The following is a 26,549-nucleotide window of genomic DNA, read 5'->3' as shown; positions in this document are numbered from 1 at the left end:
GACATTTCACCAAAGAGTGTGTACAGATGGCAAATAAACATGAGATGTTCAATATCTTTAGCCATTAGAGAAATGCAGATGAAAATCACTATGAGATATCACTACACACCTATCAGAATAGCTATAATAAAAATAGTAAAACTTTGAAATGCTGTTAAGCATGTGGAGAAATGGTATCACTCATACATTGCTGATGGGAATTTAAAACAGAACAGCTACTCTGGAAAACACCTTGACAGTTTCCTTTTTTTTTTTTTTAAGATTTAAAAAAAATTATTATTTAGAGAGCGCGCACGCATGCATGCATGAGTTGGAGGAGCAGAGGGGGAGGGACAGGCAGACTCCATGTGGAGTGCGGAGCCTTGGGGGGGTGGGGAGTCCATCTCATGACCCTGGGATCATGACCTGAGCTGAAACGAAGAGTCTGATGCGCTTAACCGACTGAGCCACCCAGGCACCCCTTGACAGTTTCTTAAAAACAAACACACACACAAACAAAAACTAAAACTAGGTACTATCATGTAACCTAGCAATTGCATTCCTGGGCATTTATGCCAGAGAATGAAGACTTATGTTCACACAAATCCTGTACATGAATGTTTATAGCTGCTTTATTCATAATAGCCAAGAACTGGATACAACCCAGGTAACCTTCAACAGTTGAATGGTTAAATAAACTTTGGTAAATCACACAAGTCACACAGTAAAAGTAGTAAGAGTCAGAATTCCAACCTAGGTAATCTGACCCTGAAGCCCTTCTCTTTGAGTTAAGTACTGTATTGCTTCTCACTACTCTCAAATATCCCAAATGCTGTCTCTGGACACTCCAGGATTGCTGTGGGATTTTTAAAAAATTTTGAAGGAAGCACAATGATATTTCTTGGACACTCTACAGACTCAAGGTGGTTCAATACTTCCACATTGCATCACACATTTCTCTTGATGACTAGATTTTCAGTGGTGCTGTGAAAAAAAGCAAGTGTCACACAAAAACCAATATAGAACAAAAAATGAAGGTGGCAGTGTCCAGTTCCAAGGTTTGAGAAGTTGTGCAGTGACCAACAGGTACACACACCCCATTAATAAGTAATTATGGTGATATGACATAAAATATTTTTTTCAGTGTATTTGTATTATTTCTACAAATGGCTACTAAATTGTTAGGAAATAACTTGTTAGTTGTTTGGACCAACTCCTTAATAAATAGGACCTTTAGGTGTTTCTTTTAGCCTAGAGGTGTCATGAAAACTGAGAAAGTTTGGGAACTTCTAGAAGCACACCTCTGCAGGTGTAGGGAAAAGAATATAGAATTTATTTGGTATGAGATAGGAAAACAATAATGGAGAGTTCTTATTATAGCAATGCTAAGGTAATAGTGACTTCACAGTAATTCTTATGGGAGTATTTGATTTGAATTGAACTTGGAAAGGATGGGAGTAACCAAAAGGAGTTCATCCAAACAGATCCAAAGTGTGATGACATGTAGGAGCTAGACTGATAGAGATATTTGCATATTATTCTCGTGTTTCTAAAATTAAGTCAAATAGCTAGTATCTTAAAATGATGACCTAGGTAAAATGTATTCTTGAATTCCTGAATTGTTAAAAATAATACCTATCTCATAGGTTTGTTGTGAAGCTTAGATGAGTAAACCGAAAGAAAACAGTGCCTGGCATATACCAAGCAATCAGTGGATGTTGAATATTGTTAATATTTGTTAGTAATATTATCTTTTTCATCATCATCATTATCACCACCACCACTCACATCTCTGAAGGAGGCATATCCCACTAGCATAGCAGAATTCTTAACCCATCGTAAAACATGGAAAGATTATTTCTTAGTTTTTTAGGAGGTTAAGAAATCTGGGATCAGCTAGGCCCCCAGTGCTTTTTTTAGGCTCATCCTTAATTGGCTTGAACCCTGGAGGGATTCCTTTGCATATCCTTTGAATCAGGATTTTACCACCAAAGACTGATCTGATAAACATTTCCTAACCTCTTTAGGTCCTAGTTCTATATCTATTTGAAACAACCTCTAAGGCAACTTTGGGGACGAATTGAATTTTTCTTTCATTTATCTGATGGATTTAAGTTTTACTTCTCTCACCTGTTTTGGTAGTAATGACAAAGCTGCATTCTTGATATTTTTTGGCGTAAATCAATATGTTGGTCCATAAAGTCTGTTACTGGGACAGTCACTTCTTAATAGCATTAGTAAAGTAGCAGATTGTGTTATTAAGTGATTTGTGTGGGTTTTTTTCACTTTATTAAGTACTTTAACATGTTATTTTCATTATCATGGTAGTTTCCCAAGGGCTAGACAGGGCAGACAGTATCTTCATTTCATGGATGAAGAAATGGAGATCCGAAAGTCAGATGACTCATCCAGGATTACGCAGCTAGGTTATGACAGATCCATGCCTAGAATCACAAATTTTCTAATTTCCCATTTAGTGCTTTTTTATTGATCCTGTGCACTGCAGCCTCTTGCCTCACACCCTAAAATGGGAACCAGAGCATGGGATGGCTCAGAACTCCCGAGGTCCATTCTCTGTCCATCTTCTGGCCTTGGGAAAATCATTTAACTTCTCTGAATCTTAAATTTCTTCATCTGTGAAATTAAATAATAATATTACTATACTTTTCCTGTGGGGTTGTTATAATTAGTGTTGGAACCAAGATTCAAATCCAGATGGTCTTGTTCTTGAGTCTGTGCTCTTAACTACTAGTTATACTGACTCCTGTCCTCATTAAGGGATAAAGTAAAATTTAAGGGTATCAAAGTTGTGGAGCAAGCTAGACGTATTTGGGGATGTAGTGAGTGTATCAGCTATCACTCCCAATTTAACTCCATCTTCTAAAGCAACTCAAGGCTTCAGAGCTCTGGAGAATAGAGTTAAGCTGAATGTTCACTGATTAAATGACCTGTGTTGTTATTGCAAAATGTAGATGCAACATTGGGAAAAAAGGCTGAGATTTTTAGAAATGTCTTTTTTCTAAAGTATTTTTTAAAGAGTATCAGAAAATTCTGTTTTGTTTTTTTTTTTTTCCTTACAGCACTGGGAGGTGTTCAAAAAGGTAACAGAAGTTTTCATTTTAGTTCCTGCACTTCTTGGTCTCAAAGGGAACTTGGAAATGACATTGGCATCCAGATTATCCACTGCAGTAAGTTTTTTCCTACCTCTAAGTATGTATATTACCTTTACTCTTTCTTTCTGGGAAGAAGAACTTGTATCAGTCAAGTTTTTTTCCTCTATCTGACAAATTTCTGGACCTCAGGGATATGCTAAGTAGTAATGCCTGGTAACATACCCTGAAAGTTCTCTAGGTTGGCTAATTTGTGAATTATAGGCCCTCCTTCATCCTGAGAAGTGGTATACTTGCCTATTTTGCATCCGGGGCATTCTGGAAATTATCATCAGTGCTTAAGACATGGGCCAAGTTAGATATTGAGAGTCTGTATGGTTCAATGGTTGGTTGATTGGTATTTAAGCCTTTTGTGGTTATAAGAGTAATACATCCTTATTGCAAAAACTGAAGACAAGGGAAAAAATTACAAAGAAGAAAATTTAAAACCACTCCAAATTCTTCACCTAGACATAATCATATATTAATATTTTGGTATAGATTCTTCTATACTTGGATATCTGTCTGTACTTGGATAACTATACTTATACATAGTTAGGCATAATATAGATATATACTGTATATTTTTAGAAAGAACAGGGATCATATATTCTCTCTTAAAATCTGTGATATCCATTTGAAGATATACCATGATCATCTTTCTATATCAATATAAACCTATGTCATTATTTTTATTGGCTATGTACTTTTCCCTTATATAGCTCTCCTACAATTTAGTCCATCATCTATTATTGGATATATAGGCTCTTTCTAATGTTTTGCTATTATAAACAATGTTATAATGAATACTTTTATACATGCAGTTTTGCATTCTTTTATTTCTTTTGGGCATATTCTAGGATTGTAACTAAAACTGTTTAGGAAAAAAATGCATTCTTTTTAAGGCTTTAGCTACATATGCTAAATGTTTTAAATGTTGCCAGTTATAGGGTTCTGAGTTATTTTTAGAAGCCCAAAGGACATTATTCTCTCACTGTAACGTTTGTTGGGGGTTCACCATTGTGCAACCAAATTATGTTGGTTAAAATCACGTTGTTAGTGGAGTTCACTTCAGTGAACCATCTACCCATTTAATGTTAGTCAAAAATTAGGCTGTCAGAGGTTATTACTAATTGCAGTACCTTTAGTATATGAAGTTAGGGGTTTTTTTGTTTGCGTAAAGAGGCTACAGCAGATAAGCCCATCTATGAACCTGGGGCAAAAAATTTGCATATCTAAAGGTAATCAAGAAGCTAAACAACTGTGTTGGTGATAGGATACAGATGGAAATTAATTACTTTTTGGCATCGTGGAAGCCAGTTACATTGCTCCATTGTTAAACTTTTAGATCCAAGGTTTAAAGACAAAGTTTTCTCAAGCGATCATGTGAAGCCATTAAGTACATGTAAAAATATTTTAAAAAATATGTTAGGACAGCAATCTTAGACTTATCTGAAAATATTTAGAAAGCATCATCAAGCAATGTACAAAACTTCAGTTTATGGAATTACTTAATGAAATTACATTATCATCATCAACCAAATCTTCAAACCTAAGAATTAAAGAGGAAATATCTTTCATCAATTATTATGAGAGGAAAGAAAGTCCAGTAATTTGGTAACACCATCATTCTTAGAGTATCTAAATTGGCAAAACTAGCCCAAGCCAATCTTGATTCTCTAATGACTTCGTTTTAAAGTGGGCGTCCATATAGTATTACATATAGGAAGTATAGTGACCATATAGGATCGATCTAGTAGCTCTCAGTGCTTAGAAATGATTTCTAAAAAACGTAATACTAAGATGGTAATATAATTTTTAAAAATCTGATTAAATTTCACATTCTAGTATCTCAGAAGTTCATTATATAATGTTGACGTTTGGTGTCAACTGAATATTGATTTCACACTTGGTGTTTTGCCAGAATATATGTCCATTTTACCTCTAGCTTTTGTCTTAAAAAACAAAACAAAACCTTTTATGTAGTTTTACCAATGTTTTCGGAGTTAGTGAAATTATATACATGTGTTCCATTTACCATCTTTTTCCCCCAGTGATCTACATTTGCATTATGCTTTAAGAACTGGTGGGGCAGCAAAAAAAAAAAAAAAAAAGAACTGGTGGGTCAGCAAGGTAAAACTTGATCCAAGAGTTTATGGCCAGGGAGGGGAATAAAGAAGAGGTGTTGAAAAACAAAACTGACAACATTTAAAGGAAAAGGAAGTTATTGGAATGAGAGTTAAAAGGTAGCTTTAGTTTCATTTTGTTGGAAAATGAACTTTGTTCTGATAAATATAGTTAAGCATACAAGCTTTTAAGCAACTTGATAACTCTGCCCGGAAAACTGAAATTTTGGCCAGCTTATCTCAAAGAAAATATTTCTAAAAGCAACATTCTTGAGCATTTTCCAATATTTGTTTAGATTCAAGTAAGAAATGAAACATGCCACTCCATTTTGAAATAGGCTCTGCTGTAGGGAAGCTGGTTGAAAAGGGAATATGCTACAAATTAATTTGTTTATATTACCATTAACACTGAATAAAGGTGAATTTAATCTTAATCTTTTAATTTGAACTTTCGTTTATTTGTTGTGGCATTTATATTTTATGTTAGATATTTCCATCAAATGTCTGGTTACTTTTATTTGTTCATATTTAAGAGAGGGGAACTCCAAAGCTGATTAGAAGCAAAGCCCATGGGAGGAGTTGATCAGCCAATGTCCTCACTGCAAAGTGAACTAGCTGGGCCTTTCTTTGGGAAGGTAGAGGTGGAGTTCATGTCTTCCATAGATCAAGAATTTTGTCACTGATTATAAGATATTTGAGTCATAAACTGAAGAAATTACTTAGTTCTCTAAGCAATGAAGACACCATAAACTAGATGAATATACTATGTTATCATAGCTTGATGCCATGAGTTACTACTTTTCTGTCTATTAATTTGTTTACTTTTATTTTTTGAGGCTATTGAAGATAGGCACAGCTCAGTCAATGTCAAAGGCCAGAGGCAGGACTGCTGTTGATATGTTAGATCAATGATTCTCAAAGTGTGGTCTCTGATAAGCATGGTTAGCAACTTGTTAGAAATGCGAATTCTCAGCACCACCCCAAAGCTACTGAGTCAGAAACTCTGGGGGTGTGGCTCAGCAATCTGTATTGTAACCACAGCAAAGCTTGAGAACCACTGTGTTAAATGAACAACATAGAGGCCAATGGGGTTGGGACCAAGTGAGAGAAAGGGAATGTAACAGGGCATGAGATCACCTTGTGGGCCATTGTAAGGACTTTGCCTGTTGTGGGAAATGGAAAGCCATTGAAAGGTTTTGAACAGAAGAGTGCTGTGATCTGATAGATATTTTTAACAGATTATTTTGACTGTTGTGCTGACACAGAGATAATAGAGGGCCAAAGACTAAAGCAGAGAGACAAGTTAAAAGTCTGTTGCAATAATACAGGCTAGAGGTGATGCTGGCTTGGGTCAAGGTGGTAGCAGTGGATATAGTGAGACATAGTTGGAATCCAGAACTAATTTTCAGAGAGAGATGACAATACTGGCTGATGGATTAGCTGAAATTAAATACTGGGAGTAGTCACTTGAAAAATCTCAGGATTTGAGAGGGGTAAAAGTAAACAAATTAGGGTGTACCTGGGTGGCTCAGTCGGTTGGGCGACTGCCTTCGTCTCAGGTCATGATCCTGGAGTCCCGGGATCGAGTCCCATATCAGGCTCCCTGCTCTGCGGGGAGTCTGCTTCTCCCTCTGACCCTCCCCCCTCTCGTGCTCTCTCTCTCTCTCTTGTTCTCTCTAATAAATAAAATAAAATATTAAAAAAAAAAAGTAAACAAATTAGTAGATGGAAAAGTAGTAACTCATGGCACCAAGCTATGATAACATTCTATATTCATCTAGTTTATAATATTTTCATTGCTTAGAAAACTTGATCTCAAGTTTCCCAGGTGGAGTACTACCATTCTTACAGAGTGCTAGGGAATTGTTGCCAGCTATATTCTAATTCTGATAGTCTATCAACTATTAAAGCAACTCTAGGTTAAAGACTTCTCTTTTTTTTTTTTAGAGGAGGGGAGAGAAAGAGAGGAAGAGAGAGATGGGGAAGGCCAGAGGGAAAGGGAGAGAGAGAATCTCAAGCAGACTCTCCACTGAGTGCAGAGCCCGACTTAGGGCTCGATCCCACAATCCTGAGATCCTAAGATCATGACCTGAGCGGAAATCAAAAAGTCTGATGCTTAACTACCGACTGAGCCACCCAGGCACCCCCTAGGTTAAAGACTTAAAGCAAAATCCCCAGAGCCTCACCTTCAATGGACTCTTCACTGACTGTTCTCTACTTGAAATTTTTTATTACCCTTGACATTGAGACCCCATGCTAAATTCCTTCCACCTCATTCATGACTTCCTCTTAGTCTACTCTTTTGGTTTCTTTTTCTTTGCTTATCTTGATCTGAGGTTCTCCTGAAGTATTAGTACCTTGTTTTCATGTTCTCTGTTAATAATTTCACGTAGTCCAACATTCCTTGCACATTGCTGATTGCTAACTCTTGGATCTGTATTTCCAGCCTCCTTCCTGACCTCCAGAGCTGAATTTTCAATTGTCTGTACCACTCACTACATTCAAAACTAAATTCATTACTTTCTCTTACTCTACCTGTGCTTTCTATATTTCTTACCACTCATCCCCTCCCTTCTATCCAGTTAATGTCTAGGCTGTCAGTTCAACCTATGAAATCCCTCTCCCCTTCCTCTTATGCCCCACCTGCCACTACCTTAATTTAGTTGTCTATTGTCTTTAATTGGGACTGCTGTGGCGGATTCATACCTGTACTCCCTGGTTCCAGGGAAAAGGGTCAATGAGTATAATTTTTTTTTTTTTTAACTTAAAACAAGTACTATTTGAAAGTTAGCCTTTTCATTTATGGTCAAAAAATAATTCTTTTAAAAATTTTACAACTTTCCTATGTAGTATTTATTTTCACTTGTAAAAGTAGGAGTAAAAATTATTATAGCTATAGAAGGCCAGGCTATGATTACTTTAATCTTTTTGCCCCATTAAAGAGTCTTTTCTCATTTGTATGATTGTCTGCAGGAGAATCAGGGTAAATGAGCTTATAGGATTATAAGGAAGGCTTTGGGTAAGTATATAGATAGAGAACTTAAAACATAAGATATCAGATATAGCCTACTCAATCATGGAAGGACAGTTGTCTTTGAAACTTGTTATTCTATAAAGGTAAAGGTTAAATGTTCCAAGATAAAAAGATATTTCAATAAAAAGATTTCCTATTTTAACAAGGAAGATTTAATAATGATGAATTCAAATCAACTTTATCTTGCCCTCTTACTTGAGTCAAAATTTATCTCTAAATTATAATGATTAACTTGAACATTTTTTTCTTGATTTTAATCTTTTCAACAGTAGATATATATTATGGTAGATAATTGTTGTGGATATATAACAGTAGTATATAATTAGAAAATAATCCAAGTAGAGTGAGTCTATAAATTGTTGGGTTTAAGTTCTATTATCTGAGGTCTAAAATTTTCTGTTTCTGGATGCTAGATATAAAAGAGTCAAAAATGGCATCCACTGTCCTAAAGACAACATATTTTTAAAGCCTATAAATCTATTTTCCAGGAGCAAATTGCCTAGCACAGTTTGATTAGCACTTTTCCACTTTAGGCAAAACTGATTTCTGTTGCCTTAGATGTCTTCTCAGAGAACTCTTGATTCTCTGAAATTATTTTGTAACATTCTACCTTTTTAATTCATTAATTCAAAAAATATTTTCAAACCCTTTACAATATACCAAGTGCTATTGTGTGCTAGGGAATCAGCAATAAATAAAACAGAAAATGTTCCTGCCTTATTGAGCTTACATTCCAGTAGAGGGATGTGAAAAAGTGGGCAAAACCTTTCCCTAATAATTTTAAGTTAGACTTCCAGTTCAAATTGTAAAACTTCTAAAATAAAGAAAAATTAAACCACAAATAATGATATTAATAACTATGGCATAATTTTGATATAGTTACAATCTCGGTATTGTTTCCTAAATTTGGCATATTATCAATTTTGCCAGTTCTTGTCGTAAAACCTGTGTTAGATACAAATGAAACTGCATATTCCTCTTAGTTCATAGAGTATGTTCTTAAGTTATAAATACCAATCTACAGCCATAGCTTTGGGGGAATGGAACTACTTAGGTTTAATCTAAAACTGTTTCAGTCATCTAGATTCCTAACCCCCCCCCTTTCTTTGAAGCTTTACTGAGGTATAATTGACACAAATCGACTACACAAATTCAAAGTCCACAATTTGATGAGTTTCAATACATAGCATGTACATGTGAAACCTCTACTGCAATCAAGATTATGAGCTTAGGCATCACCCCCGCACATTCAGAAAGACATTAGAGTGTGTGTATGCATGTATGTATGTGTGTATTTTGCCATATTACGTTTTATAAAAATATTTCAAGCATGTAAAAAATATATAATAAGGTTTCTAATTCCAGTTAATGGCAAAATGAAGTAACGAGTGAACCTTTCCAGAGATTAACGATTAGAGAACCTAGACAAACTGAAGGCAATAGAAAGTGATCAAAAACAGGTAGAAACTGAGTTCACCCTTAAAAGACCATGTCTACAATGGGTAAGAATTGCAGTTTGTAGCTTTTTTGCCTGCGGGAGTTTCCCCAGTCCTTGGATCTCATGTGGCAGAAAACCCAGTCTTGCCAGTTTGAGGTGACAGAGGTCAGGGAGTCTGACAAAAAATAAAGCCAAAAAACAAAAAAACAAAACAAAAAAACAACTAGACAGAAACATGAGAGGGGCCTATACTTGAAAGACAAATACACTGGCTAAGATTTGTGAGTTTTTTGCTCTTTTTTTTGACCAAATGCCTTTTGTGACTTGTACATAGTTATAGTGGCAGAAAGTGGAAGTTTTATTGTCTTGAATTATTAGATAACAGAGCTTGGAGCTGACAGAACAGGTAGAAATTTATGGAGAAATTCCAACAGTAAGAGAACAGTAGAAAGCATGAGCCCCAAAATCTGGGTATAAGTTCTGCTCAGATCTTTGGCTGACCATTAAACTACATAGGTGCAGGGATGATCCCTAACGGCTAAGCTAAAAAGCAATAGTTGGTAGCTGAAAGAACCAGCTTTGCTAAAAGCAAAGATATGAGCTGCTCTACACTGTCAGAGAGACAAGAGTCTGTAGTTTGAGTCTAGGCAAACTAGACTCAGGGACTAGAAGGGAAATCCAGTAATGCTTAGAAGAACATAACATATCAGAATCATTGTTTTTTTAAAAAATATTATTTATTTGACAGAGAGAGAGAGATAGCGAGAGCAGGAACACAAGCAGGGGGAGTGGGAGAGGGAGAAACAGGCTTCCCGCAGAGCAGGGACCCCAATGTGGGGCTCCATCCCAGGACCCTGGGATCATGACCTGAACCGAAGGCAGACGCTTAATGACTGAGCCACCCAGGTGTCCCCATTATCGGAATCATTGTAACACATTATTACACTGTCTAGTTTTTAACCAAAAATTATTAGACGTAGGAAGAAACACAAAAGTGTGATTCATATTTGGGAAAGTGAGATTCATATTCAGTCAATGGAAAGTGACTCAAAGTAGGCCCAGATGTTGGATTTAGCAGAATCTTTCAAAGCATCTAGTGTAAATATGTTCAAAGAACTAAAGGAAAAAATGTTAAAAGAATTAAACAAATGTATGTATTAATGAGTGACCAGATAGGGAATCTTAAGAAAGAAATCATAGACAAAAAGCTGAGATTATTTCCTTTCCTAGTTGCCAGACTTTTAAATTTACCAATTATGTGTTTTTAAATAAAATTTTGGATTATAGCAGTACATGTTCAGCGATGAATATTTGAAAAATTCACTAATGAACAAAGAAGAAAATAAAAATTATCCACAAGCCCGTCATTTAGAAATAACAATGGTTAACATTCAGGTTTATTTTTTATATACCTTTTTTGGGGGAGCACATATTTAATATATATATATTTTTAAATATTTTATTTATTAGAGAGAGAGCACAAGCAGAGGGGGAGGGGCAGAGGGAGAGGGAGAAGCAGACTGCCTGCTGAGCAGGGAGCCCAATGCAGGCTTATCCCAGGACCCTGGGATCATGACCCGAGCCAAAGGCAGACGCTTAAGCAACTGAGCCACCCAGGTGCCTATATGTATATATTTTAAGACTAATACTTCAATGGAGACTTTCAGTAGCCTTGTTTCAACTATTTACATATTAAATGTATTTTTCCAAAATCAATTATAGTATTTATAAATCTGTAATTTCAGGGTCATTCCAACCCACTTCTATCTTTAGTCCCAATATATCTTAAAGCCTATCCATAACTCAGGTACTTCAGGGTCAGATAAGTAACATATACATCTATGAAGAAGAGGGGTGTAGAGATTATAAAAAGTAGAGACTACAGACTCAACCTAAGACATTTAGATTAAAAAAATTAAAACCACTGCATTGGCCAAAACAACACATCTTCAGGCTCTGACCACCTCAGCTCTACTCTTTCCTTTAAAACTAGCTAGTGTGTGGGGCGCCTGGGTGGCTCAGATGGTTAAGTGTCTGCCTTCGGCTCAGGTCATGATCCCAGGGTCCTGGGATCAAGCCCCACATCGGGCTCCTGGCTCAGCGGGGAGCCTGCTTCTCCCTCTCTGTCTGCCTCTCCCCCTGCTCATGCTCTCTCTTTCTGTCTGTATCTCTGTGTCTCAAATGAATAAATAAAATCTTTAAAAAAAAAAATTGCTAGTGTCTTTGCAAAAATATTGGTCTATTTTTCTAGTACTTTAAAATAAATTAATTAATCTGGGTTATGTAGAAGTCTTTATCAGGTCATATCCCACTATACTTTGTCACCTTCCAAGTTCTTAGTTTTTCCTAACTGAGTACCATCAGGTCAGTTAATCTAATAAAAGTAGGTTTAGCAAAGGTCTTTAGGCAGAACACTCATTCTTCTTCTTCTCTACTCTGGAAAAATTTAGATGGTTCATCATAATCCTAGGCCACTGGACAATATAGTAGGTCAGCCCAATTTTTGGTTCAGTTTTTACAATATGAAGGCAACAAAGGTCAGTTTTCTGTATCCTGCAAAATTCCCACTTCCACCCCCAATGCCCCACCTATACCATAAGTATTTTCCCTAAGTAGTTAAATTTGGATCAACACTTCTCTTCTTTTTAAAATCCTTGCTCTTAAAATCTTTGCTTTATTTTAAAAAAGTGATTATTATTTGTGAATATACTCCACTTTGTGTTTATTTCACATAATACATTGTGATTTCACACCATAAATTATATTTCATAAATATGAAATATGTTTTATTTCACATCATACATTAACTTGCTATTTATTATTCATGCTAGACTAAAAGGACTCTAGATTCAGAGACTTAGAGATCTGGAAGGGACTTAGAAATTGTGATCATCATCAATTATTAAACAGATTCATTGAATAGTGTGACATTGTTCTATCAGTATGGGTTTGGTCACTAGAACTGCCATGGTATATATTGTGGCAATAAGGAATTTAATAGAACAATTTGGGCTTACACAAATGTGGGAGAAGTAACGATCTGTGATGGGGGGGTCGGAGAAATAGCCTGAAGCACTGGAGCAGGGGAAGAGAGCCATGGGTGCATTGCAGTGTAGACCTCTGGATGCCTACTATGTCTGACTACCAAGACCTTACAGAAATAATGGCCTCTCCTTCGCTTCTGCCTTCCAAATCTTAGGCAAGTTCCTGTCACTGGCAGACTGTAACCTGCAGCTCTAAGGAGGAGAATTTTGAAGAAGGTAGTTCCAGGATTTAGAAGGGACTGGTGGCGATGGTACCAAGTGAATCTGGCACCATAGCATACCTAACACATAGCATCCATTCATTCTGTGACTCACCTTTCTTGACCTTCTTCTAGACCTTAGTATATGTGTGATCCACCTCTACTGATCATCAAGCAAGTCTGGAGTCTTGACATCTTTTACTTTTTCATGGAATCATGTCAGATTGCTTCCTATAGCTATAGACCTCTTTCTAAAAGTTATTAAAGATAACACTAATTTCTGTCATGCCTATTTCTTGAACACTAAACCTGAAGTAGATGCACTCTTTAAACATTGCTTCTACCTTATTACTCACTGAAGCAAAGACCAAGGTTGTTAGAGCTACAAACACAAATTTCATGAAAAATGTAGATTTCTAGGCTTAGGGAAGAAATCTGCAAATAAAACCAGCATGAATAATTATACTGAGAAACTGAGAAATCTTAATATTTGCATTGCTGGGTACTTTGAGACTAGAGCCCAGAGGGAGGTTTGAGAATTCTGTTTTCCAAACTGATAGTAGAAATGTTGACGTAGCACTTAATCTGCTGGCCTGAAGCCAGTGAGCTAAACTCTAGTCTGTCCATAAACTACCCACAAATAACAACCCTTATGTATCTCCCACTTTACCCATTCACCTATCTTCCATGACCAAGCAGATGATGAATAATTGAAACCCAGCTCAGTATGTTTTTTATTAATAAAGATCGTTCACTGCTTTCCAAATGATTGCATTAGAAAAATGACAGATTTGGATATACATGTTTTGAATCCTAAATGGTGGAAAAGTAAGGATTTTCCTTATAGAGCAATTGAATAATAATTTTTCAGAGAGTATTCTTCCATTTAGCAGAAAGATATATAAATTTTAATAGTGAGATACATGATCAAACTTTATGTGAACTGAATGAATTTTTTATTGCTAACAGTTTTAGTCTTGACTCAAATATAAATTATGTACATATAAATGATTTGTTTAATCCTGGGTTTTCTGGTCACTAATTCTTCAAATTACATTAGTTTCATAATATGGAATAGAATGCTAGCTGCTCAAAATTATGTAATTTTTTATATTGGGCCTCAGTACACAAAATTTGGCATGTTAGGATAACATTTGATGATGTTAATTGGAAACAGTGTACTAATTTGTCCACTAGTTCTTGTGAGCTAGTAATTAAATTAAAATATATATTTTTCTAAACATCTTGGGCAAGATAAATGTGAGATACAAGACTGGTAGTGAATTCAGGATTATATTTAAAGTACAATGTGAATTCATTAGATTTACTAAAGAATTATCTTTGGCTTTAAGACTTCATCTGCTTGTTTAAACAGAGTTAAAGCATATAGATTAGTCAGTAATAGATGATGAAAGTATCTATTTTAACAGGTAAATATTGGGAAGATGGATTCACCCATTGAAAAGTGGAACCTCATAATTGGCAACTTGGCTTTAAAGCAGGTGAGTGCACATGAACAGACACTTCTCAAAAGAAGACACACAAATGGCTAACAGACACATGAAAAAATGTTCATCATCATTAGCTATCAGGGAAATTCAAATCAAAAACACACTGAGATATCACCTTATGCCAGTTAGAATGGCAAAAATTGACAAGGCAAGAAACAACAAATATTGGAGAGGTTGTGGAGAAAGGGGAACCCTCTTACACTGTTGGTGGGAATGCAAGTTGGTACAGCCATTTTGGAAAACAGTGTGGAGGTTCCTCAAAAAATTAAAAATAGAGCTACCCTATGACCCAGCAATTGCACTCCTGGGTATTTACCCCAAAGACACAGATGTAGTGAAAAGAAGGGCCATATGCACCCCAATGTTCATAGCAGCAATGTCCACAATGGCCAGACTGTGGAAAGAGCCAAGATGCCCTTCAGCAGATGAATGGATAAAGAAGATGTGGTCCATATATACAATGGAATATTACTCAGCCATCAGAAAGGATGAATACCCAACTTTTACATCAACATGGATGGGACTGGAGGAGATAATGCTAAGTGAACTAAGTCAAGCAGAGAAATTCAGTTATCATATGGTTTCACTTATTTGTGGAACATAAGGAATAGCATGGAGGACATTAGGAGAAGGAAGGGAAAAATGAAGGGGGGAGATTGGAGGGGGAGACGAACCATGAGAGACTATGGACTCCAAGAAACAAACTAAGAGTTTTAGAGGGGAGGAGGGTGCGGGCATGGGTTAGCTCGGTGATGGGGGCATGTACTGCATGGAGCACTGGGTGTTATACGAAAACAATGAATCATGGATCACTACATCAAAAACTAATGATGTATGGTGACTAACATAACATAATAAAATAAAATTAAATAAAAGTAAAGCAGGTGAGTGATGCACATATTTGTTTACAGATCTTGGGTTTATACATCTTGGGTTTTACCTGTAAGAGTGGAATAAATTTTAGTGCTATTAAGTTTACCAGTTTATTATTTCAGGGGACCCAAAACAATAATTTAGTACCATGAAGGAGTGATAGAATAAATGGATACTCATGACCTCTAAAAAGTTTTCTTTCTCTAGAAATTGATCAGTTTCTTCCAAATATGAAAAATATATAATAAAATATAGAAAAATATATAAATTTTTTATCGTGTGTTATAGAGCTAGAATTTGAGTATTTGAGTTAATATCTATGCAAATAAATAGTAGCACTTCATTGCTTAGGTTCTATTTCTCTACTTTAATTTTTTAAAGTAAATCTTCTTTGAACTTTTATATATTATAGTCATACGTTTATTTAAACTGAGTTTTTCTTAATATGTTAATGTTACTAGTGTTCATATAAATGAGCACGTTAGATTGTCAGTTACATATACACTAAATCATGGATCATATATAGATTATCTACAGCTCCTTCTGAGCTCAGGTGAATGTCTCTTTGTCCCTAACTACTTCCTACTAGGCGCAAGACACAGGACTGTAGCCCCCTAGGAACTCTGTAGCAAGTGGGCTTAAGGAACACTCACTAATTTTAATGTTAGCTCAATTAGGACATCATATTGAGAAACATGGTTGCAGAAAAGTAATTTCATATATTGCATTTCAAAGACATAGAAATAAAAGAATTTTTGGAATATGGGCTTTAAAAAAATATCTGTGCAGCTGCTTCTAAGATCACGGGGTTAGAAATAAGAAAGTCTGGGATTTTATGTCAGCTCTGACATTAACCAGCTGTATAAACTTTGTTAATTTACTTAACTTTTCTGGGCTTCTTCGCCCCCTTCTATTAAATCACAGTATTGCATTAGAGATGTCAATGTTCCTTTCCAGCTTGAAATTGTAGGAACCTACTCAGGGGTAATAAAATATTTAACAACAAGTAGGTTACTATAAATTAATATATAAATTAAAATTTGAAAATATATTCCATTTTCTTCTTTAAATATTCTAAACTCTTAACCAAATAATACAAGTGGTGGTGTAAATTATTCATCACATCATTCTAAGACCTTCCAGCCCAGCTTTTAATTTTTCCTTCCACTCTTCGTCTGCACCCTTCCCTTGTCATCCTCCCTCCCTGCAGATGTTGGTCAGGATGGGAGCCAGAGATGCCTCTGGATTCTACCACATGGATTGGCTCCAGAGAGTCTGTGAGCACCTAGAAATTCTTCTCAAATCTTGAGTGCATCTGTGTTTTCATAAAGAAAAGAATCTTTACATATTTTTTGCCAGACTGTCAAAGGAGTCCAGGACACAAGCACAATTAGGAATCTGTGAATTAGATTCCCTTAGGGCTTCTTTAGTTCTCACATTCTACTTAATAGGATTCTAAGAGTTCCCAGTGTTACTTTCTTTAGTTGCTGGGTTGCTTTGTGCCAGCACTGTGGGAAGCATTTTTATATTTATGTAACTCATTTAAATCTCAATTTTCAAATTCGGTATTACTGTTGTCACTTTACAAATCATGATTGTGGTTATTCGTGAGGTTACTTTTTAATGTCTGTCCCACCCACCCACCAAGAGCTGGGGGAGAACAGGGGATAAATCTATTTTGACCACTGTGGGGACCGAGACCAAGCGCCTTGTATAGATTCTAAAGATTTTATTTTTATTTATTTGATAGAGAGGGAGCACAAACAGGGGGAGCGGCAGGCAGAGGGAGAAGCAGGCTCCCCGCCGAGCAAGGAGCCTGATGCGGGACTTGATCCCAGGACCTTGGGATCACGACCTGAGCCAAAGGCAGACGCTTAACTGACTGAGCCACCCAGGCGCCCCTAGATTCTCAATAAATACTTGTTGAATGAACGAATTTAAATAACTTGCCACAAGATTGGGTGATGTAGCCAGGAGGTAAACTCATCATTAGACCATAAAATCAGTCTCTTACCAGCACTCCCTCTGGAGTCAAACTTCAGTTATAAGGGTTGGGTACCTTTCAGTCTTAAGGTTGGTATCCTCTTAGATGATCTGCGGATTACACCGTCAAAGTCACTCGGGGTGCTTGATAAAAACAGATTCCTGGACCCCATTCCATAACCACTGGCACCAGATTATGGCAGTTTGAGAACTCACCGCCTTAGGGAATATTAAAACTAGATTAGAGTGGTTTCTTCAAAAGGTAATGATGTAGCTCAATGACCATATGCAATACTTTCTTCTGACTTTTGGTATGCATATTTACATAATCAAGTAAAAACTGTTTTTGAAATGAATAATTCAGTTGGATTTTCTGAAACAACTTTTAGGTTCAGGCGACAGTGGTTGGTTTTCTAGCGGCTGTGGCAGCAGTTATACTGGGCTGGATTCCAGAGGGGAAGTACTATCTTGACCATTCCGTACTTCTGTGCTCTAGCAGTGTGGCAACGGCTTTCATTGCATCTCTTCTGCAAGGTAAGTAAACCTATAAATGTCTCCCCTACAGTCTTTCACTTTCAAATGATTAATTTTCCATGTTGATTCTTTTTATAAAAATGCTACTTGTTCATTATAAGATCAACAGGGACAATTTTTAAGTTTTTATTTAAATTCCAGTTAGTTGACATCAATGTAATATTAGTTTCAGGTGTACAATACAGTGATCCAACATGTCCATATATGACTCAGTGCTCATCAAGATAAGTGTCCTCTTAATCCCCTTCGCCTGTTTCACCCATTTCCCTCCATGTACCTCCATTCTGGTAACTACTAGTTTGTTCTCTACGCTTAAGAGTCTGTTTCTTGGTTTGCCTCTCTCTCTTTTTTCCCTATGCTCATTTGTTTGTCTCTTAAATTCCCCATATGAGTGAAGTCATATGGTATTTGTCTTTTCTCTGACTTAGTTCTCTTAGTATAATACTCTCCATCCATGTCGTTGGAAATGGCAAGATTTCATTCTTTTTATGGCTTAGTAATATTCCATTGTATATATATATACCACATCTTCTTTGTCTGTTCATCAGTTGATGAACACTTGGTCTATTTCCATAGTTTGGCTATTGTAGATAATGCTGCTATAAACATTGGGGTGCAGGTGCCCCTTCAGATCACTACATTTGCATTCTTTGGGTCAATAACCTAGCAGTGCAATTGCTGGATTGTAGGGTATTTCTATTTTTAACTTTTTGAGGAAACTCCATACTATTTTCCAGAGTGGCCACACACCAGCCTGCATTCCCACCAAGAGTGCAAGAGAAAGAGAAAATTTATTTACACTCTTTTAAAATGTCTTATTTCAGATACACCTATATATGTTATATATAAGCCTTAGTATAGAACAGGCTTTCTGAGGTTGTCTCCTGGCCTTAGGGACTCTAGTAGAGTTCCCAGTGAGATCAGGAAAATAATCTAGGTATTCATTAGTTTCTATAAATTAAATTAATTGAGAAACTCCTTTCTGGAAATCATGCAGAGGATTTACTGGCTTGTCATTTGAGTAACAAGGATTCTAGGAATTCTGAATTTCAAAAGCAGTCCCTCTGTTAAAATTTTTTAAAGTTTCAGATTTCAAAAAAATTTCTTCACTATTTCTGTGGCAATACAAATATAACCATATGCTCGACACAGTATATTGCTGGCTATAGACTTTTAAAGAGCCAGGAGATTTTAAAAATTAACTACATTAGAATTTTTCAGTCGGGATATCATTCTTTGTACTTATTTATTAAGAACTTAACACTGGAGAACTAGCTTATTATGAAATCATAATCATAAAGACTTGGTTCTTTTTATTCTATAATTGCCATCTTTTTACCCTTATATCATCAGCCGGGTAAGAAATAGAAAATTCTCACGTCAGGTGATTATACAGGTGTGAAACTAACTTTTTTGGTTAGGTTCTGGGAATTTAGAGAATCTTATTAAAATTAAGACTTCACTTCCAAAATATTTTCAACCATTTTGTTTTAGTACTTAAATTATATTAGGGGGTAGTTTCTTGTCCATATTTAGAATTACCAGAACTCAGCGCTGGCCAAAGCAAGGTGAAGTTAAGCTACTGGGAAGTTAATTTCTGGTAAGAAACAAAAACAAACAAACAAACAAAAAAACCCCTAAAGCATTAGCTTCTTTTTCTTTAAGTTCATTTACTTCTGTTTTCTTTCTAATCTTGTTTCATTTAGAAAGAATTGTTTAAAAGTTTTCAGTAAAACCTATTTTATTGCCTAGGTTTTTCAAAATCATAAGAATTCAGACTTTTAAAATACATTTCCTTAAGGTTTCTTACTTTGAAAAATGTGTATTCTAATTTTATGATAGCTTGACCTTTATGTAGAACAGATACTATTAACCACCTTTTGTCGGTGAGAAAACTGACCCAGGTAAGGTGACTTGTCCAATTTCATCAGCTTGTTTGCAGAATTACAGCCTGTTTCCTGACTCCCAGCTCTTTCCACTGGTCCATGCTGGCAAAATATTTGTTTTCAGCTGAAAAGATACAGATGGCATTCTGTCCTAGGAGAACTTTCCATATCAATCTTTAAATGTGCTGACTTTGAAAAAAGAATTCTATATGATTACATCTTGATTATTACTTAATGCATTTTAAAAACTTTTCTGCTATTGCTTTTTTTTTTTTTTATAACAATATTATGGGAAAGGTGAGTCTATACATTGAAAATGTCTCCAGAATATAAGAAGTGAGACATTATTCAAAGCAAGACAAAAATTCTACTTTTAATAATTTTGGCTTGGGCGCCTGGGTGGCTCAGTTGGTTAAGCGACTGCCTTCGGCTCAGGTCATGATCCTGGAGTCCCTGGATCGAGTCCCGCATCGGGCTCCCTGCTCGGCAGGGAGTCTGCTTCTCCCTCTGACCCTCCCCCCTCTCATGTGTTCTCTCTCATTCTCTCTCTCTCAAATAAATAAATAAAATCTTTAAAAATAATAATAATAATAATAATAATTTTGGCTTTATGGGGTGGTAGAAAACACTGGAACTAGAGTTACAAGTTCTGTGACCTTAAGCAGGAACTTAAAACCTAGTCCCAGGACTTCAGTTTTATTATCTATAAAATGAGTATGCTAGAATAAAATCATTTTGAGTCATTGTCAGTCTAAAAATGCAGTAAGATTCTGTTGATTTTTTTCCTATAGCCACATTTAGGCTTCCATACTGGTTTATAGTTAGCACATAAGTGCACTAATCTTAAATATTCTCTGCACTGCATCCTCTAAATTTTGGCATGAGAAAATGTGTACCACTGGGTATGGATATAAATGTTATCATCCTCCCTCACCATTTCTATGATTCAAGAAAATAAATATTTAGGAGTACAAGTACACAGTCATATTTTCATCTTTTATTCTCTAGTTGGAAGTTCGTAGATAGAAACTTTGGCTTTAAAGGATATCCTTAGGGGTACCTTGGTGACACAGTTGGTTAAGTGTCCAACTCTGGGTTTCAGCTCAGGTCATGATCTCGGGGTTGTATGACTGAGCCCCGCGTCAGCCTCCGCGCTCAGCAGGAAGTCTGCTTGAGATTCTTTCTCCTTTCTCCCTCTGCCCCTCCCTCTTGTGCTCTCTCTCTCTCAAAATAAATAAATAAATCTTAAAAAAAAAAAAAAAAAGAATATCCTTTAGAGACTGCTTTTTGTGTTTTGACCTTCAGTGTTCAAATTTTAATTATTTCCCTCCTCTTAATGCTTCATCACTTTTAAATAAAATGAAGCAAGCATTCTGGCTACCACCATGTAGACAAATCTGTTTTTTTGGTCTTCTTCCCAATTGCTGTGCATATAAATATGACTCACCTTTCTTTGACATTTTCATACTTTGAAAGTTAAAATAAAATCTTCAGGTTTGATACACACAAATATATTACATCTGAGACGTACATGTTATTAAATTTGAAACTTTAGCTTTAATTTTATCTTACAGTAGCTTTTCAGGTCTCTAAATGCAACACTGAACTTCTCAAGTCTTCTATGATCCCTACTTGGAATTTGTTGAAAGGCGTTTTGCCAAAGCATTAGAGTAAAATGTTTTGTTTGCTTTAGTCAGCTTATCTAAGCAGTCTAACTGGAACTGACGTGCTGTTTGTCTAGCCTTTATATTTAAGTATTTAGGGGATTGATTTTCTCTAAATCATAGCATAAAAAGTAATGAGTTTTCTTTCTTCCAGGAATAATAATGGTTGGGGTTATTGTTGGTTCAAAGAAGACTGGCATAAACCCTGATAACGTTGCTACCCCCATTGCCGCTAGTTTCGGCGACCTCATAACTCTTGCCATATTAGCCTGGATAAGTCAGGGTTTGTACTCCTGTCTTGGTAAGTTAACTTGAAATGAAATATAATGTGCTATTCAGAGTCTCTTTAAATAAATATTGTTGCAACAATGCCATGAATTCCTGGTGGCCTTCCTCTATAGTACAACTGTGGTTGAGACTGATTAGAACAGTAACTGCCATTTGTTGTTTACCTACTATATGTTGTGGTTCTCCTATATTTTTTTCTCACATTTTTTTTTTCTTCTTATGGAGTTTAAAACGGTATAAGATAAGGATTATCAGCTCTAATTTCAGATGAGAAAACTGAGTCTCATAGAGGTTATGTATGTTACCCACTGCTGCTGGGAAGGTTGAACACAGGTCTAATATCCTATGAATTCTGCCCTTTTGCTAAGTGTGTAGGCAGTGAGGAGTCAACCCACAGTGTTCTGATATATGCATTGTACTACTGTCCCAGAACATAAGGTTATAGCAGTGCTTGAAATTTAGTGATTGTCCGCCTGTCAGAAACCAACATGGCAATTAACAGCAACAAAAAAGTTACCATGAAAATTAGCCTGAATGTTGTGTAAAGTTGGAGACATCATATATTCATGTATACATACATATATTATATATGTAATTATAATATTATATATTAATTATATAATTCCTGATAATAGTGACAGATTGTAATTATGATGTCAATAATATTATATAATAATTATATAGATATAATTCCTGATAATTGTGATAGATTATATATAGAATCTAATGAATTGTTTTAATACAAGTTATTATCAATGTAAATGAATATGATTTATGAGCATTGGTTTAGTGCTAGAAGTTGGCTATGGTTTTATTTTTTTAGATGCCAAATAAAAAAAGAAAGAAAGAAAGAAAACAGAAACCCACAGAATACTACAAGGAAAAAAAGATAGTTTATAAGCCAAGCCAGAAGCAAACATTTATTCATATATCCTCATATATTCTGTGGGTTCTATACAGATTTATGGTATACTTTAAAATAAGCCTAAAGTACATTTGGTTTGAAGAAGTAAGTCTCAGATATATGTTTTTGAACTAAAAAAAGGGCTTTAACCTAACAAAGGCAATCAGTCATTTATTAAGGGAAGCTTCATATAGTATATAAAATTACCTTAAAATATTTAATGAGTGGCATAAAAATAATAGTCAATAAAACTTGATGTTCAAGGAAAATTCTTCTCATTTCCTCAGCAAGGTAGAAGACGATAAATGATCAATAGCCTAAGTGTAATAAGATCTTGTTCATATAGCTCTTGGGTTTTCATTGTTGTTGTGAAATATACAAGGAATGTTGTATGTACAAGTATATTCAGGGTAATGTTTGATTCTTTTCTCTTCCAGTCAAATAAAGGACAGAAAATGAGTTATATTAGTAAAGGGATAATCTTCTTCAATTTATTGTTGGGGTGATAATTAGTCATACTTTTTCCCTCTATTTTATACAAGTTAGAAATTTATGCTGATGTCAGAGATTAAAATATGGCTAGTATTAGAGAATGTGACTTAATATTCTTCTCCTACTGTATTATTTTACTCATTTACCCACTCATAGGCAGGCAGCTCCCCACAGAAATGGGCTGCCTACTGTGTTGGGAAAGGGAGACTGTCATCAATAGGCTGGATCCCAAAAGACAAGTTAGTGCCCCTTTCCTTAGTCTTACCAGTTAGACAAGTCTCTCCCCTGTGAGGAGGAGTGGGGAGGAGAAAGGATGGGGAAAGCAGAAGTGGGTGAAGGGTTTCTACCTATTATTATTCTATGGGTCTTGCCAGGAACATTGAGGGTGGGTGGGGATGGGACTGGAAGGTTGGCAGTGTTTCTGGGATGGGTTGCCTTATATACATAAACAAAAAAGGTATATTATTTGCAGACTTGGGTGCTCAAATTACCATGAAGTCATTTGTAACACATTCCTCAGCTGCTGGTTGAATACCAGGGTGTCTCCTCAGTTGAAGTCTGAGTAGGAAGAAAGAAAGAGAATGCCATTGAAGAATGTTATCCTAATAAGTATGACAATTGTTATAATGATACAGACTCAGTATTATGAGATTTCAGAAGATAAATAAACTTTTGGGGAAAATAATGTGTGCTGATTTTTTTAAAATTTTTTTTTTTTTTTTTTTTAAATTATGGTTGATTTAACCATGAAGGGTTTTTCTGGGGTCAGTGTTGGATTATAATGTGTCTACATTATGAGCACTAGGGGGCCTCATAAGATCAGCACAGTGTTAGTGGTATTCTGAATATAAGGGTTAGGAATACTCACGTTTAAATTCTGAGACCCTATTCATCCTGCTGTGCTGCCTAGTTCTTGGAAACAAAGTTTAATTCCTGAACTATGTTGGAAACACTTAGCAGTCTTTAGAGATAAGAGGATTTCATGGCAGCTATAGGCTTTTGTTACAAATAGAGGCTGTGTATTACATGGCTCCCAAAGAACTGGACATTGAGAAAAGTCTTAAGTCCCCACATAGAATTTTGGATACTTAGAATGACTTGGAACAGCTCCCCTCTTGTCTTGTTAGTTTCGATGCATGTACTGAAGCTCATTCTACATCTATTCAATGTGTTACTTTTCTTTCCGCCCTGATAAAATTTGCTGATTTCTGATATCTGAAGTAAATACAGGATTTTTCCTCTTTTCACCTGGCCAGTTCTCCACAAAAAGGACAAAATAAGCCCAGAGCTTTGTTTATTCCTATTGACTTTATTTTGTATAGTCATTTAAGTCTTTGTTGCTCAGTTAACAAAGTTAAAGTTTTAGCCTTGTGTTAAACCTCTGGGAGTTGGCAGAAATGTATCTTCCAATGCCCTCCCTGCTCCAGCCAGATTCACCCAGTTACTGATTCTCATACATCAGCCATGATTTTTCTCTTTTCTTTCTTCTCTCATTCCCTTCCCCTTCATTAAGGCCAGTCAGAGGCCTCATTTTCAATGCTAAATTCACAGGTTTCTCTAATGTTAATTGATCTTTTCCTCCTCTGAATTCCTGTAGTCCTTCACTGATACATCTCTTGTAACGTTCTTTACATTTTACTGGTCATTATAGCTTTTTGTGTAAATGTAGTACCTTCCTTTATGAGGGTATAAGCTTCTGAGGACAAAATTGTATGTTTTTTTTTTTAAATCTATCAGCATCCCATAGGGCCATATACATAAATGGATATTAAATAAATAACACTTGGTGAAATGCTTTATTTCTTTTGAAAGCTATCCAGTTAATGTGAGTAGAAGCTATTCAGGAAGTGGTACACACATGGAAATAGAAGATAGATATCTTTCTGAATGATGTTGCTATATTCTTTGTCCAATAACAGAATAGATTGTAACCAAAAAAATGACCCTTTCAGTGAGGACATAGTATTAGGGAAATATTGGAAGAGTATCTTGCCTTAGCAGAAAGTATCAGGGGATTAGTATCCCTACAGAAAAGTTAAAATGGCAGCATATGGCTAGGAAAGATCTTGAAATTGAACCAAAAATTGAAAGTTAGTTTAGAAGGTAATCTAAGCTCTGGACTATGATATGCTTTGGTATGACTTGCCAAGAAGATATAAAGGCATTCATTCATATGGTAATGTTTAAACAATAGTAATTTTTAAAAAGCTATTAAAAGGAAGAAGTTAGGCCAGGAACCAAAATACCTGTACACAATGATTGCTGCCCTTTCTTTCTTCTTGTTTGCATACTTTTAAGAGGATTTTAAAAACTCTTTTTCAATTATTTATAACTACATGGCTATCTAATTCTGGGATGTACATGATGTTATTGATTTGAAAAACTGTCAGCTTTTCTCTTTTTAGGCAAGATCTGAGAAGCAGAACGTTGATTGATTTCTCATTCTTCGAGGTTAAAAAGATGGCTTAGTTGAAGCCATAAGAGCAGAGTCAGGGTCAGCCTCAGGTTGCTTCAGTCTGTGGAAACTAACAGGGATGCCAGCTGGTTATTTACCGGGCCTTCTAGAATATCACTGCCTGGATGTGAGTGGTGATATGAGTAGAATCTAAATCTATCTTGCATGTCAGTCTTCTTCAGAGATTTTCAGCACTCACCGTCTTAGTTTAGAGTGATTCCTGGAAGGTCAATTTAGTGAGAACATTCTGATAGTTATAAGGGAGGGCACTTAAAAAAAATTGATAACTTACCACGGCCCTTGCTTTGTTGCTCACACACAAACAGCTGACATATAAGAGTGTCACTCATAGCAGCTACATATTTCAAAAGAATTTAGGGTAAGAATAATGAATGTTGTTAATGAAATTACGTAAAGTTGTTGCAAAACGCCACCCACAATCTAATAAAAGGTACAAGCCATGAATTAGAAAGGTGGCTATTATGTTTGGCAGTTAAGTGGAATCACAGCAATTTGAACCACTTTAGCTCTTCCATCCTTACTTTTCTGAGTTTCTAGCTGGTTCAAACATTTTTAGTCATAGGTGAGAGATCTTTAAATATCTTAAGATGAGGAAATACAAAGTTCAATCAAAGATAAGATTCTGGATAAAGATTGAAGAATTTTGTGAGGTGCCAGAAAAATTTGGTAACACCTTGATCAGCTAAAATGATATTACCAAAAATGTTTTGGAATGGTGTTACTCTTTCAAGAAGGGGTAGGCAGATTTTATTCCTGGGGATATTTAGAATTAAGTATAAAAATATTTGAGGATCAAATTCATGGTATTAATGGTTTTATGCTAAAGAGGCAAAACATATATTTTTAAATATACTTGTAACTTAGCCCATCAGAGAAACATGTCAGTCTTCTATCTTAAATTTGTAATTAAGTAATTGACTTATTCTCGTGACTTTTAAATATAAATATTCCAAAATTGTATGCATTAT

General features: G+C 35.7%; 1 protein-coding gene across 2 annotated transcripts in view; it reads left to right on the top strand.

The window, feature by feature from the left end:
- SLC41A2 (solute carrier family 41 member 2) overlaps positions 1–26,549 on the top strand; it is a 113,643-nt gene that overhangs the window by 43,021 nt on the left and 44,073 nt on the right. For both annotated transcript variants that reach the window (XM_032416245.1, XM_032416244.1), the window contains exons 3-6: positions 3,060–3,167; positions 14,401–14,472; positions 17,727–17,871; positions 21,576–21,722. In XM_032416245.1, coding sequence (XP_032272136.1) covers positions 3,060–3,167; positions 14,401–14,472; positions 17,727–17,871; positions 21,576–21,722 — 472 coding nt within the window. The remainder of the gene's footprint in view (positions 1–3,059; positions 3,168–14,400; positions 14,473–17,726; positions 17,872–21,575; positions 21,723–26,549) is intronic.

The sequence above is a fragment of the Phoca vitulina genome, unplaced genomic scaffold (assembly GCF_004348235.1).
Source record: "Phoca vitulina isolate PV1807 unplaced genomic scaffold, GSC_HSeal_1.0 scaffold19, whole genome shotgun sequence".
In the NCBI taxonomy this organism is placed as follows: domain Eukaryota; kingdom Metazoa; phylum Chordata; class Mammalia; order Carnivora; family Phocidae; genus Phoca; species Phoca vitulina.
The sequence above is the reverse complement of the archived record's forward strand: the minus strand, read 5'-3'. Positions and strand labels throughout refer to the sequence as shown.